The 14,138-nt window shown below is 56.2% G+C and overlaps 3 protein-coding genes across 5 annotated transcripts; all 3 read right to left on the reverse strand.

The window, feature by feature from the left end:
* Window positions 1–1,414: 1,414 nt before the first annotated feature.
* Window positions 1,415–3,188, reverse strand: LOC311157386 (phospholipase A and acyltransferase 1-like). The gene is made up of 4 exons (XM_084212075.1): window positions 3,152–3,188; window positions 2,496–2,689; window positions 2,042–2,310; window positions 1,415–1,675 (listed from the first exon to the last, which is right to left on the reverse strand). Exons 2-4 carry the CDS (start codon window positions 2,605–2,607, stop codon window positions 1,568–1,570), a joined length of 489 nt encoding a protein of 162 aa, XP_084068201.1. The 5' UTR covers window positions 2,608–2,689; window positions 3,152–3,188; the 3' UTR covers window positions 1,415–1,567.
* A 3,884-nt stretch (window positions 3,189–7,072) lies between these two features.
* LOC311157405 (phospholipase A and acyltransferase 1-like) lies at window positions 7,073–13,740 on the reverse strand. Of its 2 annotated transcripts, none has more exons than XM_084212099.1 (4): window positions 13,674–13,740; window positions 8,835–9,042; window positions 8,372–8,640; window positions 7,073–7,993 (listed from the first exon to the last, which is right to left on the reverse strand). In XM_084212099.1, the coding sequence occupies exons 2-4, from the start codon at window positions 8,950–8,952 to the stop codon at window positions 7,823–7,825; spliced, it is 558 nt and encodes a 185-aa protein (XP_084068225.1). In that variant the 5' UTR covers window positions 8,953–9,042; window positions 13,674–13,740; the 3' UTR covers window positions 7,073–7,822. The 2 variants fall into 2 exon arrangements, with proteins under 2 accessions (XP_084068225.1, XP_084068224.1); XM_084212098.1 differs by lacking the exon at window positions 13,674–13,740 and adding an exon at window positions 9,508–9,853 and having other exon boundaries at window positions 8,835–9,044.
* Window positions 11,312–13,931, reverse strand: LOC311157406 (phospholipase A and acyltransferase 1-like). Of its 2 annotated transcripts, none has more exons than XM_084212101.1 (4): window positions 13,890–13,931; window positions 12,998–13,199; window positions 12,532–12,800; window positions 11,312–12,181 (listed from the first exon to the last, which is right to left on the reverse strand). In XM_084212101.1, exons 2-4 carry the CDS (start codon window positions 13,113–13,115, stop codon window positions 12,059–12,061), a joined length of 510 nt encoding a protein of 169 aa, XP_084068227.1. In that variant the 5' UTR covers window positions 13,116–13,199; window positions 13,890–13,931; the 3' UTR covers window positions 11,312–12,058. The 2 variants fall into 2 exon arrangements, with proteins under 2 accessions (XP_084068227.1, XP_084068226.1); XM_084212100.1 differs by lacking the exon at window positions 13,890–13,931 and adding an exon at window positions 13,661–13,799 and having other exon boundaries at window positions 11,313–12,181.
* Window positions 13,932–14,138: the final 207 nt, after the last annotated feature.

Below are 14,138 nucleotides of genomic sequence, written 5' to 3' on the forward strand. Positions count from 1 at the left end.
GCCGGGATCCCGACCCGCTGTTCTCACTATAAATAGTTTTTAGAGGCGATTGCGCTATCGTTCCGCGGTGACAGCCATTTCTGCCCCCCAGATGCACGGCTGGCACCACCCATCCCGCAGTGGCAAGGCCCCGCTCCCTAGGGTAGTGCCAAAACCACCCCTTGAGTGGAGCACGTGACGTTGTTGCCGAGGAAGTGGGGCCACCACTTCATTGTGGGGAGAGTCTATATCCGAGTTAACCCTCATCCTGTGAAGGGCAACAGCCCTGTCCCTGTGCCCTTCACTCCTCTGGATCTTTCCTTGTAGAACAACAACCACTGGATCATGCTTAAAACCTGGCTTGGGTACCAGGTACCAGTTGCTACCAAAAATGGCAGAGGATGATGCAGAGGGACCCCAAATGGCCTTGGTTAAATGCAAAAGACTTTGAAGCAAAAAGCTGTTGGAGAATATTTATGTTAACCCCACCCACAAACACAGACAAGGGGCCCAGGCTGCATAATACTGAGGCTTCCCTAACTTGCCCTGAATCAGCCCAAGTTTTCAACCTCTAATGTGCACCTGGACAAGCTGTTCAGAGCAGACAAAACCAGCCAGCCTCTCACACTCAGCTCTTCTGCTCCCTCCTGTCCCTGCAGTCCAGGCAGTTGCCTGTAACTAAAGCAACACAGGATTCTGTGTCTCACAGGTGGGATGCAGGTGACCTGCTTCCAAACACTCAAGGCAGATCCTCCAGATAAAGGACAATAAAGCACACACAGCCTGAAGAGTTTTCTTCCAAGACAATGCACACATCAGCTTTGTGACAAGGAAATGGTGGGGCTCCGTACATTGGGAGATGAAGCACAGTTGCTGCACAGCTCATTCTGCACGTCCCTGACTCCCAGCACTGCAGGGACCCTGGCTTTGCCTTCCTGCTGGCTGGGGGAAGATTGATCTGGTGTTTTAGAACTCTTATGAAGACACTGGAATCAACAATAGGTCACTGAAAGGACCTTGCCCCAGCTCTGGCAGGCAAAGGGGTTGGAAGGGATCATAAAAATCACCTGGTATGCTTGTTCAGGTCCAATGCCAGCAATCACTGCACTTACACGGTCATGGGAGAAAACTTTGGTGGCACAGTGGAACAAACACCTGATAGAGAGAGACCCCATTGGGTTTTCCTGTCAGACTACCCCACACTGGAGGTCTGCTGATCCCAAAGAGAGTCAGAAGAGCCTCAGAAATGTACACTTTGTAGGCAGGGAAAAAGTGAGTAAAACACCATCATGCCAAAATTAGAGCACGCCTGTAAAACACTGATTTTTTTTTCTCTATGGAATGGCAGGAAGAAGGAAGGTTGGACTGCTGAACTTGCACACAAAACTGTATTCAAAAAGAGGATTTTAGGGCAATATGATTTTGTATTGCAGCCATTTTATTAAGGATTGTTTAATATTTACAGCAAGGATGGCAGGGTTACTAGGAAGCCTTGATGGCAGGTGCAGCAAAAGCTGACCAGTTACTGCTGTGGCCAGGAGCTTTCCTCATCTTGGTCTGAGCTCTGCCTGACAGCCCATCAGTAGCACTATTTCCTGGATGCACCTTCGGAGAATGCCATTGCAACAAGAGCAGCAGCACCGAGAAAGACACTTCCAGCAACTGCTGCAATACCCCCAGCAGCTGCTTTATCAACCTATAAAAGGGAAAGCAAAGTACAGGCTAGAAACATGAGGGACATTTGTATTTACAACCCACTAGCATGATAATCTAGAAAAGGCAGGGATATTCAGGGTAAATAAATCAGTGAGAGCCATGTGCCCCATTAGCAGAAGGGGCAGCAGCCAGGTTTGTACCCCGAGGAGGCGACACTCAGGGAGAGGGCACTGTCAGGGTGCAGACAGAGCACAGGCACCCTCCGGGGCAGGCAGCGCTGCCTTGGAGCCCACGCCTGGCACTCGGCTGTCCCCTGCAGGCTGCAGGCTGTGTCCCAGTGCCCGGCTCACAGCCAGCAGCCAGGAGCTGCTCTGGGAGCACCCAGGGGCTCACTCCTGGCACTCACCTGGCGAGAGACTCCTTTTCCATAGCGGAGCTCTGTCACGAAGTGCTCACAGTTTCTGCTAAGCACATCATATGGCACCTCCTTGCCAATCCATTGCTCAGCACGCTGGATGATCTTCTTCACAGGGAAAGGAGTGCGGGAACGGTCATACTTGTTGTTGACACGCCATTTATGATTTCCCACCACTTCCCTCAGGAGCTGCTTCTTCACCTTGGCACTTGTGGCGCATATTGAAGAGCTGCTGAGCGAAAGGGATGAGGCTCCTTCATCTGGGGAAGCCAAGAAGGAGATAATGCAGACAGGCAGACCCTCTCTGGGCCCTCCAGGACCTCAGATGGGATTCTGACTGCTCCTGGAACAGACAACTACACATACAGCAGCCCAGGGAGGGAGACAGGGCAAATGGGGCATCCCAACACTCACTCTACACCTTGCCAGGCGGCACAAGCCTTACCTGTCACGTGGATAACATATCCATCCCCCACGTAGAGGGCCCAGTGCTGGTAAAGAGGCCGGTCGATCTCGATCAGGTCTCCGGGTTGGGGTTTGCAATTGTCCTGTCCCATATCGGGCTGGTGCCGTGCGGGTGCCGCTGGGCTGGCTCAGCGCAGGGCAGAGCGCAGCGGGGAGGCGAGCGCTGTGCAGGGGCTCTGCCGGGAGCGCAGGCACGGAGGGTGTCTGTCAGTGGCGGGCGCCGAGGGCAGCGGCTGCCGGAGCGGGGGCCCCGCTCGGCCGGAGCCGGCTCGGGGCCGCTGCCGCCGCCGGCGCAGGGCGAGGGAGCGAACGGCCCCGCTCGCAGGCAGCGCATCCGCCCGGGGCCGGGCCGGGCCGGGCGGCGTCCGGCTGCTGCCGCCGTGCCCGGCTGCCCCCGCCGCCCGCCCGCCGTGCCCGCGCTCCCCTCCCGGCCGCGCTCCGCCCGGGGCTCCGCCGGGGCCGGGCCGGGCCCGCTGCGGTGCCGGGACGCGGCTGCCCGGGGCTGCCCGCGGTGCCGAGCCCTGCCCGGCCTCTGGGGCACCTCCGGCCGCCCGGCAGAGCCGCGCCCGCCGCCGGCAGCCTGGAGGGGCCGCATCCTGCTGGAAACGCCCGCTCGCATCCCCCGAGCCCGCTCACCTCAGCACCTGTCCCGCTCCTGCCGGCGCCGGGATCCCGGCCCGCTGCTCCCGCTATAAATAGTTTTTTATGGGCGATTGCGCAATCGTTCAGCGGTCACAGCCTTCCTGACCCGGCAGCTGCACGTCCGGCACCACCCATCCCGTACAGCGGGGAATGCCCCGATCCCCTAGGGGAGTGCCAAATACACCGTGGAGTTCAAAATGTCATCTTGGTACCGAGGAACTGGGGCCACCCCCTCATTATGGGGAAACTCTCCCCGAGTCATCCTGCCATCCAGTGATGGGACAGCCCTGACCCTGCGCTCTGTCACTCCGCTGGATGTGTTTTCCTGCAGAACAACAACCAAGGCATCATGATTAAAACGTTCCTCGGGTACCAGTCTATCAGTTGCTACCAAAAAATGGCAGAGGATGCTGCAGAGGAATCCCAAATGGCCTCGGGTAAACACCAAGGACTTTGCAGCAAAAAGCTGATGGATTAGATTTATGTTAACCCCACCCACAAACACAGACAAGGGGACCAGGCTGCACAGTGCAGGGGCTTCTCTGGCTTGCACAGAATCAGCCCAGGTTTTCATCCTCTGATGGGCCCCACCTTCAGATGCTTGAAATGTCTACAAAAGCCCTTCTGTTTAGGGACAGGCTGTGGCCCTGCTCCTGACAACAACCAAGGATATTTCTGACACATCTTGGGAAAAGGGCAGCCTTGACTCTCTTCCATGGCACATGCATGTCTTGGGCCTTGCCAACAGCTCCTGGAAAGGGTCAAAATGCAGCAAGTGATGGATTCTGCTGCTCCTCCTCACACTCTCACCACATTCTTCAGGCAGTGTTCCACCAAATCCTGTCAATGCACGCACCAGAATCCAAGGAAAAACAGCCCATGATGAGCAACATCATCCTGACTATAAAGAGATGGCCGGTACATCTGCAAACTTCTGCATTTTGGGAAATGTTGTGGCTGTCAGGAAGAACAAGACAATTCCCCAGATAAACTAATGCCAGTTCTCTTTATTGTAGGATGAAGTAGAGATGCGAGAGGTCCCTATGCTGCCCTCAGACAGCGCTCCCTTGTCAGGGTGTGCAGAGAGAATGCTCTGAGGGCAGAAAGCTTACTTAGGTTACTATATATAACCTAAACCTTTTGCCCTTGAAAGAAGTCTCAATGGCATTTCCAGGAATTCAAAAACTAATTTCACTTTCAGTTTCATTATGATGTATTCTTCTGTATTAAAGGCAATGTCTGTACACAGATGTAATAATGAAGGGCAGAACAAAAATAAAAGAAAGATTGACTCGGTTATTTTGAACCAAGTAAGTTCCATATATGGTAAAACTGCAGTTTAGAAAAGCAGCAGAAAATTAATTATCCTTTGCTTCCCTCTATTGCATAGCTTTTGGTTACCTACAAAACCAACTTTTTCTCAAGCCACAAGTTTTTCACTTCAACTACTCTGATTCCCTCCCTGATGGGGCTGGCAGGGAAGTGAGTGAGCAAGTGGCTGCCTGCTGCTTTGCTGCTGGCTGGGGTAAAACCTGGACAAGCTGTTCAGAGCAGATGAAACCAGCCAGCCTCTCACACTCAGCTCTTCTGCTCCCTCCTGTCCCTGCAGTCCAGGCAGTTGCCTGTAACTAAAGCAACACAGGATTCTGTGTCTCACAGGTGGGATGCAGGTGACCTGCTTCCAAACACTCAAGGCAGATCCTCCAGATAAAGGACAATAAAGTACACACAGCCTGAAGAGTTTTCTTCCAAGACAATGCACACATCAGCTTTGTGACAAGGAAATGGTGGGGCTCAGTACATTGGGAGATGAAGCACAGTTGCTGCACAGCTCATTCTGCACGTCCCTGACTCCCAGCACTGCAGGGACCCTGGCTTTGCCTTCCTGCTGGCTGGGGGAAGATTGATCTGGTGTTTTAGAACGCCTATAAACACACTGGAATCAACATTAGGTCACTGAAGAGAGAATGGCCACAGTTTCGAGGGTCGATGTCTCTTTGATGCCTTATGAATTCTTCAAGCACCTCAGTGTTTTGGCAGCTGAAAGAGGAGAATCCTAGAATGAGTTGAGAATGGGTTGAAAAGGGATCATAAAAATCACCTGGCAGGCTTGTTCAGGTCCAAGTCCAACAATCACTGCCCTTACAGAGGTGAAGTGGGAAAATTTGCTGGCATAGTGGAAGAAAAGGCTGATTGAGAAAAAGGCAATTGGGGTTTTTCTGTCAGACCTGGGGTTTTTCTTTCAGACCTCCCTACACTGGGGGTCTGCTGCTGCTAGCAAAGAGTGCCAGAAGAGCCTGGGAAAGGAACACTTTGCAGGCAGGTAAAAATTGAGCAAAACACCATCGCACCGAAACGAGAATGACCCTGTAAAACACGGAAGGATACAGCCTGTAAGACCTGCACTTCCTTCCTACCTCCCCAGCTCCCAGGAGCTGCTCGCTTTGGGCAGCACAAGCTACCGAAGGTTTCAGGACACGGCACATTCCCTGCCCGTCCTTTTGCAGACGTGGCCGCCAGGGCTTTCGCACTCTTACGGGTTTAGGCTTCTAGGTGAACTTTTCCCATCTAAGCCTTCTGATGGTGAAGACGCTGGGAGTAGGAGAGGGTGACTGCGTGGAGATGGATGGCGGGTGAATGAGTCCTTTAAGGGAATTGGCTGGTATCCCTGGCACATCAACGGAATGGTTTGGGCAGGGCAATGGGGGGTTTGGCAGTTTTGTAGCTGGTGGTGGTCTCCAGCCCTGGGGGCATGCGGAGCCGTGGCGCGGTGCCGCGGGCAGTGCTGCGCTCTGCGCCGGGACTGGGCCGCTCTGTGTGCCGGTCCCGCGGTGCGGCGGTGGCCGCTCTGTGTGCCGGTCCCGCGGTGTGGCCGCTCTGTGTGCCGGTCCCGCGGTGTGGCCGCTCTGTGTGCCGGTCCCGCGGTGCGGCGGTGGCCGCTCTGTGTGCCGGTCCCGCGGTGTGGATGTGGCCGCTCTGTGTGCCGGTCCCGCGGTGTGGCGGTGGCCGCTCTGTGTGCCGGTCCCGCGGTGTGGCGGTGGCCGCTCTGTGTGCCGCTCCCGCGGTGTGGATGTGGCCGCTCTGTGTGCCGGTCCCGCGGTGTGGATGTGGCCGCTCTGTGTGCCGGTCCCGCGGTGTGGCCGCTCTGTGTGCCGGTCCCGCGGTGTGGATGTGGCCGCTCTGTGTGCCGGTCCCGCGGTGTGGCGGTGGCCGCTCTGTGTGCCGGTCCCGCGGTGTGGCGGTGGCCGCTCTGTGTGCCGCTCCCGCGGTGTGGATGTGGCCGCTCTGTGTGCCGGTCCCGCGGTGTGGATGTGGCCGCTCTGTGTGCCGGTCCCGCGGTGTGGCCGCTCTGTGTGCCGGTCCCGCGGTGTGGATGTGGCCGCTCTGTGTGCCGGTCCCGCGGTGTGGCGGTGGCCGCTCTGTGTGCCGGTCCCGCGGTGTGGATGTGGCCGCTCTGTGTGCCGGTCCCGCGGTGTGGCGGTGGCCGCTCTGTGTGTCGCTCTGTCGCTCCCCGCCCGTGCCGCCCCCGCCGCTCCCTGGCGGGTTCCCCGCGGCTCCCCCGGCCCAGCCCCGGCACGGCCGTGCCCACCCGGCCGGCAGCGGCCCTGCAGCCCGCGGCACAGCGGCACCGGGCGGACAGCGGCGCTCCGCGCCTTGCGGACTCCGCGGGTTGAGCTCTTGGCCGCGCTGGGCTGAACTTTTTCTAGTAAAAAACTCCGATTCATCTTTCCACATTTCTGCCTGAAAGCCTCGTACTTTCCAAGTCATAATTCTCTGGAAGGAGGGGTCTTCTTTCTCTTCCAGGAAGGTTCCTGCCTTCTTTAGCAGACTTCTGTCTTTTGTACCAGAACACAAACACACCGAAACTCAGCCGGTAAAACCTCAGCAGTCCTTTTTATTGCAGTGATACACAGAATGAGCCTCCAGGAGCTACCTGATACAATCAGGAGGAAAAGTCTGCACCAGCGCTCAGCAAAGCACTCGAGGGGAGGTGTGTGGGATGGGGAAGGAATGGATACCTTGCTTGCAATTTCTCCCAGACCACCACCAAAGCCATCCCACACAATAAAATAAAAACTCACGTGGCAATCAGGCTCGAACTGCTGGGGATCGCCTTGAATAGTGATCCCCTTGTTATTCCTTACTGGGATGGCAGGGAGCAGGAGGGCTGAATTTTTAAACGTGCAAACAAAGCTATACTCAAATAGATAAACGAGAATTTCAGGGAAATGTGAGTGTGGAGTTCAGACATTTTATGAAGGCTTATTTAATGTTTACAGCAAAGGTGGCATAGTTGCTAGAAAGCCTTGATGGTGTTTTGCCCTATTTTTTTTAGTTTTTCTAAGCCTTCTGATGTTTACATTCTTGTAACTAACTTTCTCTAGCACTTTATGTCAATAACTTATTCTTTTGCATTCTTTTATGGAGGAGGAGAAATCTGATGGACTGTTGGTTTGTCCAGTGTCATTGGAGTATCACTTTTGGAAATCTATAAAAGTTGGAGCCAGAAATTAAAGACCCTCTTTTTTACCTTGGAGAGCTGCGTGTATGCGTCGTTTCATTTCGTGTCCTATAGCGTCAATGGTGTGTGTAGCAAAAGCTGACCCGTGACCACTGCGGCCAGGAGCTCTGCCTGCCTTGCTCTGAGCTCTTCCTGACAGCCCATCAGTCGTATGATCGCTTGGACTTGACCCCGCACACTGCATTCCGAACGGCAGCACTAACGCCAGCAACAGCAGCAGTAGTAGCAGCAGCAACAGCACCAACAACAGGAAAAGCAATAGCAAAGGGAGCCAATCCTAACGCTACAGCGCCGCGAACCAGTGCGTTTCTGACCTGTAAAAGGGAAAGGAAAACACAGGCTGGAAACACGATGAGCACTTATATTTACACACCAACCCTGCCCCCCTCAACATAATAATCTAGAAAAGGCAGGGAAAATGAGGGATAATAAATCAGTGAGAGACGTGCCCCATTAGCAGAAGGGGCAGCAGCCAGGTTTGTAGCCCGAGGAGGTGACACTCAGGGAGAGGGCACGGTCAGGGTGCAGACAGAGCACAGGCACCCTCCGGGGCAGGCAGCGCTGCTTTGGAGCCCACGCCTGGCACTCGGCTGTCCCCTGCAGGCTGCAGGCTGTGTCCCAGTGCCCGGCTCACAGCCAGCAGCCAGGAGCTGCTCTGGGAGGTTCCCAGGGGCTCACCCCGTGGCACTCACCTGGCGAGAGACTCCTTTTCCATAGCGGAGCTCTGTCACGAAGTGCTCACAGTTGTCGGTAAATGGACCATATGGCATCTCCACGCCAATCCATTGCTCAGCATCCCGGATGATCTCCCACACGGGGCGAGGAGTGCGGGAGCGGTCATACTTGTTGTTGACACGCCATCTATTATTTCCCACCACATCCTTCAGCCGCTCCTTCTTCACCTTGGCACTTGTGGCGCGTATTGAAGAGCTGCTAAGCCAAAGGGATGCGGATCCTTCATCTGGTGAAGTCAAGGAGGAGATAAGACAGTCATGCAGATCCTCTCTGGCCTCTCCAGGATGTCAGATGAGTTTCTGACATCTCCTGGAAAGGACAGCTACACACACAGCCTTCCCCCACAGCCCGTGGAGGGGACAGGGCTCCTGGGTCATCTCAACACCCACTCTGCACCTTGCCAGGCGGTACAAGCCTTACCTACAGATGTGAGGTGAATGACATATCCGTCCCCCATGTAAAGGGCCCAGTGCTGGTAAAATGGCCGGAATATCTCGATCAGGTCTCCGGGCTGGGGTTTGCAATTTTTCTGACCCATCTCGGGCTGGTGCAGTCAGGCCGTGCAGGTGCCGCTGGGCTGGCTCAGCGCAGGGCAGAGCGCAGCGGGGAGGCGAGCGCTGTGCAGGGGCTCTGCCGGGAGCGCAGGCACGGAGGGTGTCTGTCAGTGGCGGGCGCCGAGGGCAGCGGCTGCCGGAGCGTGGGCTCCGCTCGGGGCCGGAGCCGGCTCGGGGCCGCTGCCGCCGCCGGCGCAGGGCGAGGGAGCGAACGGCTCCGCTCGCAGGCAGCGCATCCGCCCGGGGCCGGGCCGGGCCGGGCGGCGTCCGGCTGCTGCCGCCGTGCCCGGCTGCCCCCGCCGCCCGCCCGCCGTGCCCGCGCTCCCCTCCCGGCCGCGCTCCGCCCGGGGCTCCGCCGGGGCCGGGCCGGGCCCGCTGCGGTGCCGGGACGCGGCTGCCCGGGGCTGCCCGCGGTGCCGAGCCCTGCCCGGCCTCTGGGGCACCTCCGGCCGCCCGGCAGAGCCGCGCCCGCCGCCGGCAGCCTGGAGGGGCCGCATCCTGCTGGAAACGCCCGCTCGCATCCCCCGAGTCCCGCTCACCTCAGCACCTGTCCCGCTCCTGCCGGGGCCGGGCTTCCCTCTACACGCTATAAACAGAGAGCAGGTGGCGTTTGGGTGTCACCCGCTGGGCTCACTGCCAGCTTTGGCCCGCAGCCAGCCTGTCGGGGCACGCCCGCTGCCTGCTCCAGGAAGGCTCTGCTCTCGAGGTTTTTGCCAAAACCACCGTTGGGTGAAAAATGTAGTCCTGTCACCATGGAAGTTGGGCCACCCCCTCTTTGCCAGGTGCCCCTGCCCTCAAGGGGTGCTTCTGTTCCATGGCAGGCAACAACTGTGACACTGCTCCCGTACATGTGGCAGGATGTCATCTTGTAAAAGAGCAACCTCTGGATCGTGTTTATAGTCTGGCTTGCGTGCCAGTCAGCCAGTACCAAACCCAGAGAGGATGTCAAGGGCCAGTGCAAATGGCCTTGTGTAAATGCAAAAAACTTTGCAGCAACAATTTGATGGATTAGATTTACATTACCCCACCTACAAACAGAATGAAGAGGACCAGGTGAGGCCCTTGAGCCAGGCTCGGGGCTGCACAGTGCTGGGGCTTCCCTGTCTTGTACTGAATCAGCCCAGGTTTTCATCCTCTGATGTGCACTAGATTCAGATAGTTTAATGTCCTACAAATTCCATCCTTTTTAGGGACTCACTGTGCCTGTGCTGGGTGTGCCTCACAGCACAGGCAATGAAAGTTCTCTCAGTTGTTGGGAAAAGAACAGCCTTGACTCTATTCTATGGCAACTTGAGCAGGTCTCAGGTCTTCCAGCATTTCTCAGAAAGGCTCAGATGTGCAGAATGCAGCAAGTGACGGGTTTTGCTGCTCCTCCTCACACTCTCACCTTATGATTTGGGCTGTGTTCCACCAAATCCTGTCAATGCACGCACCAGGCTCCAAGGAAAGGCATCCCACAATGAACAACATCATCCTGACTGCAAAGAGATGCCCTGTACAACTGCAAACATCTGCATTCTGTGAAATGTTGCAGCTTTCAGGAAGAACAAGACAATTCCCCAGACAAACTAATGCCAGTTCTCTTTATTCTAGGATGAAGTAGAGATGTGAGAGGTCCATATGCTGCCCTCAGACAGCGCTCCCTTGTCAGGGTGTGCAAAGAGAATGCTCTGAGTGCAGGAAAGTTCAGAAGTTCTGTATAACCACCTCAATAGCTTAGCCATGAAAGAACTTCCAATTCCATTTCCAGGAATCCAGAAAGGAGTTTCACTTTCAGTTTGATTGTAATGTGTTTTCATGTGTTAAAACTAAGAACTTTCTTCAGATGTAATAATAAAGGGCAGTACAAAATACAACTGGAAACTTTGGCTTGGTTATTTCAAACACTGAAAAACTGCTGTTTAAAAAATCAATGAAGTAATTCCTTGTTTTGCTTTGTTGCATACAAAGCTTTTGGTTTACCTACTAAACCAACTTTATCTAAAGCCACAAGTTTTTTACTCTTCTGATTCCCTCCCTGATAGGGCTGGCAGGGAAGTGAGTGAGCAAGTGGCTGCCTGCTGCTTTGCTGCTGGCTGGGGTAAAACCTGGACAACCTGCTCAGAGCAGATAAAACCATCCAGCCTCTCACACTCAGCTCTTCTGCTCCCTCCTGTCCCTGCAGTCCAGGCAGTTGCCTGTAACAAAAGCAACACAGGATTCTGTGTCTCACAGGTGGGATGCAGGTGACCTGCTTCCAAACACTCAAGGCAGATCCTCCAGATAAAGGACAATACAGCACACTTAGCCTGAAGAGTTTTCTTCCAAGACAATGCACACATCAGCTTTGTGACAAGGAAATGGTGGGGCTCAGTACATTTGTAAACACTTTGTAGGCAGGGAAAAACCATGCAAAACACCATCATGCTAAAACCAGAGCACTCCTGTAGAACTCTGATGGGTACAGCTTATAAGACTTGACCTTCCCTCTGACCTCCCACGAGTTCCTCAGTTTTAGCAGCAAAAGTATGGACTGAAGACACTGTACATGCCCTGCCTGCTCCTTTGCACACATTGCAGCCAGGGCTTTCCCACCTACATAGACCCTCAGCTGGAAAACCCTCAGCAGTACGTTTTTGACTTTTTTTGAAAGTTGAGGTTAAAATCACAGATAAACAGAAAAATGCCTATGGGAACCAATTGATGAAAATGGGTGAAAAGCCTGCACCAGTGTAAATGCACGCAGACTATCACAAGAATCACCACAGGCAATGAAATAAAAGTAGAAATAGCCACCAGGCTAGTGCTGCTGGAGGTCACTTTAAATGGTGCCAATCCTGACTTTTTGTTTCTTAATGATACAGCAGGAAAAAGCAAGGCTGAACAGTTGAACTTGGATTCAAAGTTAGATAAAAGAAGATTTTTGGGCAATTAAAGTTCAAATTTCTGACATTTTATTTAATTAAATATTAATTATTTCAATATTATTTAATGATTACAGCAAGGGTGGCACAGTTGCTAGGAAGCCTTGATGGCAGGTGCAGCAAAAGCTGACCATTGACTGCTGAGGCCAGGAGATCCCCCTGCCTTGTTCTGAGCTCTTCCTGACCATCAGTAGTACTTTCTCTCTCTTTTGGATGAGTCCCCAAACAAGCCCTTCACAACAACGGTGGCAAGACCAGCAAGAATGATACCTCCTACAGCTGCTGTAGTACCGATTACTGCTTTTCTGACCTATGAAAGGGAAAGTAAAACACAGGCTTGAAATCTGTTTACTCCCCCCCCAGCATGATAATCTAGAAAAGGCAGGGATATTCAGGGTAAATAAATCAGTGAGAGCCATGTGCCCCATTAGCAGAAGGAGCCAGGTTTGTAGCCCGAGGAGGTGGCACTCAGGGAGAGGGCACTGTCAGGGTGCAGACAGAGCACAGGCACCCTCCGGGGCAGGCAGCGCTGCCTTGGAGCCCACGCCTGGCACTCGGCTGTGCCCTGCAGGCTGCAGGCTGTGTCCCAGTGCCCGGCTCACAGCCAGCAGCCAGGAGCTGCTCTGGGAGGCTCCCAGGGGCTCACCCCGTGGCACTCACCTGGTCTGAGACTCCTTCTCCATAGCGAAGCTCTGTCACAAAGTGCTCACAGTTGCTGGTAAGCACATCATATGGCACCTCCCTGTCAATCCATTGCTCAGCACGCCGGATGATCTCCTCCACAGGGAAAGGAGTGCGGGAGCGGTCATACTTGTTGTTGACACGCCATTTATGATTTTCCACCACAACTTTCAGGAGCTGCTTCTTCACCTTGGCCTTTCTGGTGAATACTGATGTGGTGCTCACCAACAGAGATGGGGCTCCATCATCTGGGGAAGTCAGGGAAGAGATAAGGCAGGCAGGCAGACACTCTCTGGCCTCTCCACGACCTCAGATGGGTTTCCTCTGCTCCTGGAAAGGTCATCTACACACACAGAGTCTACCAGCAGCAGCACATGGAGGGAGACAGGGCTCCTGGGGCATCTCAACACCCACTCTGCACCTTGTCAGGCAGCACAAGCCTTACCTACAGGTGTGACGTTGATGACATATCCATCCCCCACGTAGAGGGCCCAGTGCTGATAACCTGGCCGGTCGATTTCGATCAGGTCCCCGGGTTGGGGGTCGCGCCTGCCTTCTGCCATCTCGGGCTGGGGCCGTGCAGGTGCCGCTGGGCTGGCTCAGCGCAGGGCAGAGCGCAGCGGGGAGGCGAGCGCTGTGCAGGGGCTCTGCCGGGAGCGCAGGCACGGAGGGTGTCTGTCAGTGGCGGGCGCCGAGGGCAGCGGCTGCCGGAGCGGGGGCCCCGCTCGGCCGGAGCCGGCTCGGGGCCGCTGCCGCCGCCGGCGCAGGGCGAGGGAGCGAACGGCCCCGCTCGCAGGCAGCGCATCCGCCCGGGGCCGGGCCGGGCCGGGCGGCGTCCGGCTGCTGCCGCCGTGCCCGGCTGCCCCCGCCGCCCGCCCGCCGTGCCCGCGCTCCCCTCCCGGCCGCGCTCCGCCCGGGGCTCCGCCGGGGCCGGGCCGGGCCCGCTGCGGTGCCGGGACGCGGCTGCCCGGGGCTGCCCGCGGTGCCGAGCCCTGCCCGGCCTCTGGGGCACCTCCGGCCGCCCGGCAGAGCCGCGCCCGCCGCCGGCAGCCTGGAGGGGCCGCATCCTGCTGGAAACGCCCGCTCGCATCCCCCGAGCCCCGCTCACCCCGGCGCCTGACCCGCTGCGGCCGTGGCCGGGCTCCCGGCCCGCTGCTCCCGCTATAAATAGGATGAAGATGGCGCTTGTGCCGATCCTGTCGGGCTCACGGGCGACGCTGACCGAGAGCTACCCCGTCCGCCTCCTCTTCCATCTCGTCCCAGCCCACCGCCCCCGCCTTCTCCCTCCCACCGTCCCTCCCATCCGGACGCTCCGATCCCGAGGTTGTTGCCGAAACCTCTGGTTTAGTGGAAAATGCGATTCTGTGCCCGAGCAGGACGTGCCATTGCCACTTTCCCGGAGCCTTCCGCAGCTCCTCCAGTGGCTCCGGTCCCGCTCGGCCGAGCGGTGAGTGAGCACCCCACAGCAGGAGACCTTTCGTGAGAAAAATGGGGTGCTGCCGTTCTACTTCTTCACCGTGATGAGAAATAAAGGAGGTGGAGCTCTGAGTGAAATAATTTTGGGGCAAAGGGATTTTTAGGACGTG

Source organism: Fringilla coelebs (assembly GCF_963513975.1).
Source record: "Fringilla coelebs genome assembly, chromosome: 10".
Classification (NCBI taxonomy): domain Eukaryota; kingdom Metazoa; phylum Chordata; class Aves; order Passeriformes; family Fringillidae; genus Fringilla; species Fringilla coelebs.

What these genes read in the sequence shown, in the direction of transcription:
- LOC311157386 (XM_084212075.1), bottom strand. Translation starts at nt 2,607, where the DNA reads ATGGGACAGGACAATTGCAAACCCCAACCCGGAGACCTGATCGAGATC. An exon ending in ATATGTTATCCACGTGACAG is followed by an intron (nt 2,311 to 2,495) that starts GTAAGGCTTGTG and finishes TGGCTTCCCCAG; the next exon opens with ATGAAGGAGCCTCATCCCTT. An exon ending in GAAAAGGAGTCTCTCGCCAG is followed by an intron (nt 1,676 to 2,041) that starts GTGAGTGCCAGG and finishes TCCCTTTTATAG; the next exon opens with GTTGATAAAGCAGCTGCTGG.
- LOC311157405 (XM_084212099.1), bottom strand. Translation starts at nt 8,952, where the DNA reads ATGGGTCAGAAAAATTGCAAACCCCAGCCCGGAGACCTGATCGAGATA. An exon ending in CATTCACCTCACATCTGTAG is followed by an intron (nt 8,641 to 8,834) that starts GTAAGGCTTGTA and finishes TGACTTCACCAG; the next exon opens with ATGAAGGATCCGCATCCCTT. An exon ending in GAAAAGGAGTCTCTCGCCAG is followed by an intron (nt 7,994 to 8,371) that starts GTGAGTGCCACG and finishes TCCCTTTTACAG; the next exon opens with GTCAGAAACGCACTGGTTCG.
- LOC311157406 (XM_084212101.1), bottom strand. Translation starts at nt 13,115, where the DNA reads ATGGCAGAAGGCAGGCGCGACCCCCAACCCGGGGACCTGATCGAAATC. An exon ending in CATCAACGTCACACCTGTAG is followed by an intron (nt 12,801 to 12,997) that starts GTAAGGCTTGTG and finishes TGACTTCCCCAG; the next exon opens with ATGATGGAGCCCCATCTCTG. An exon ending in GAGAAGGAGTCTCAGACCAG is followed by an intron (nt 12,182 to 12,531) that starts GTGAGTGCCACG and finishes TCCCTTTCATAG; the next exon opens with GTCAGAAAAGCAGTAATCGG.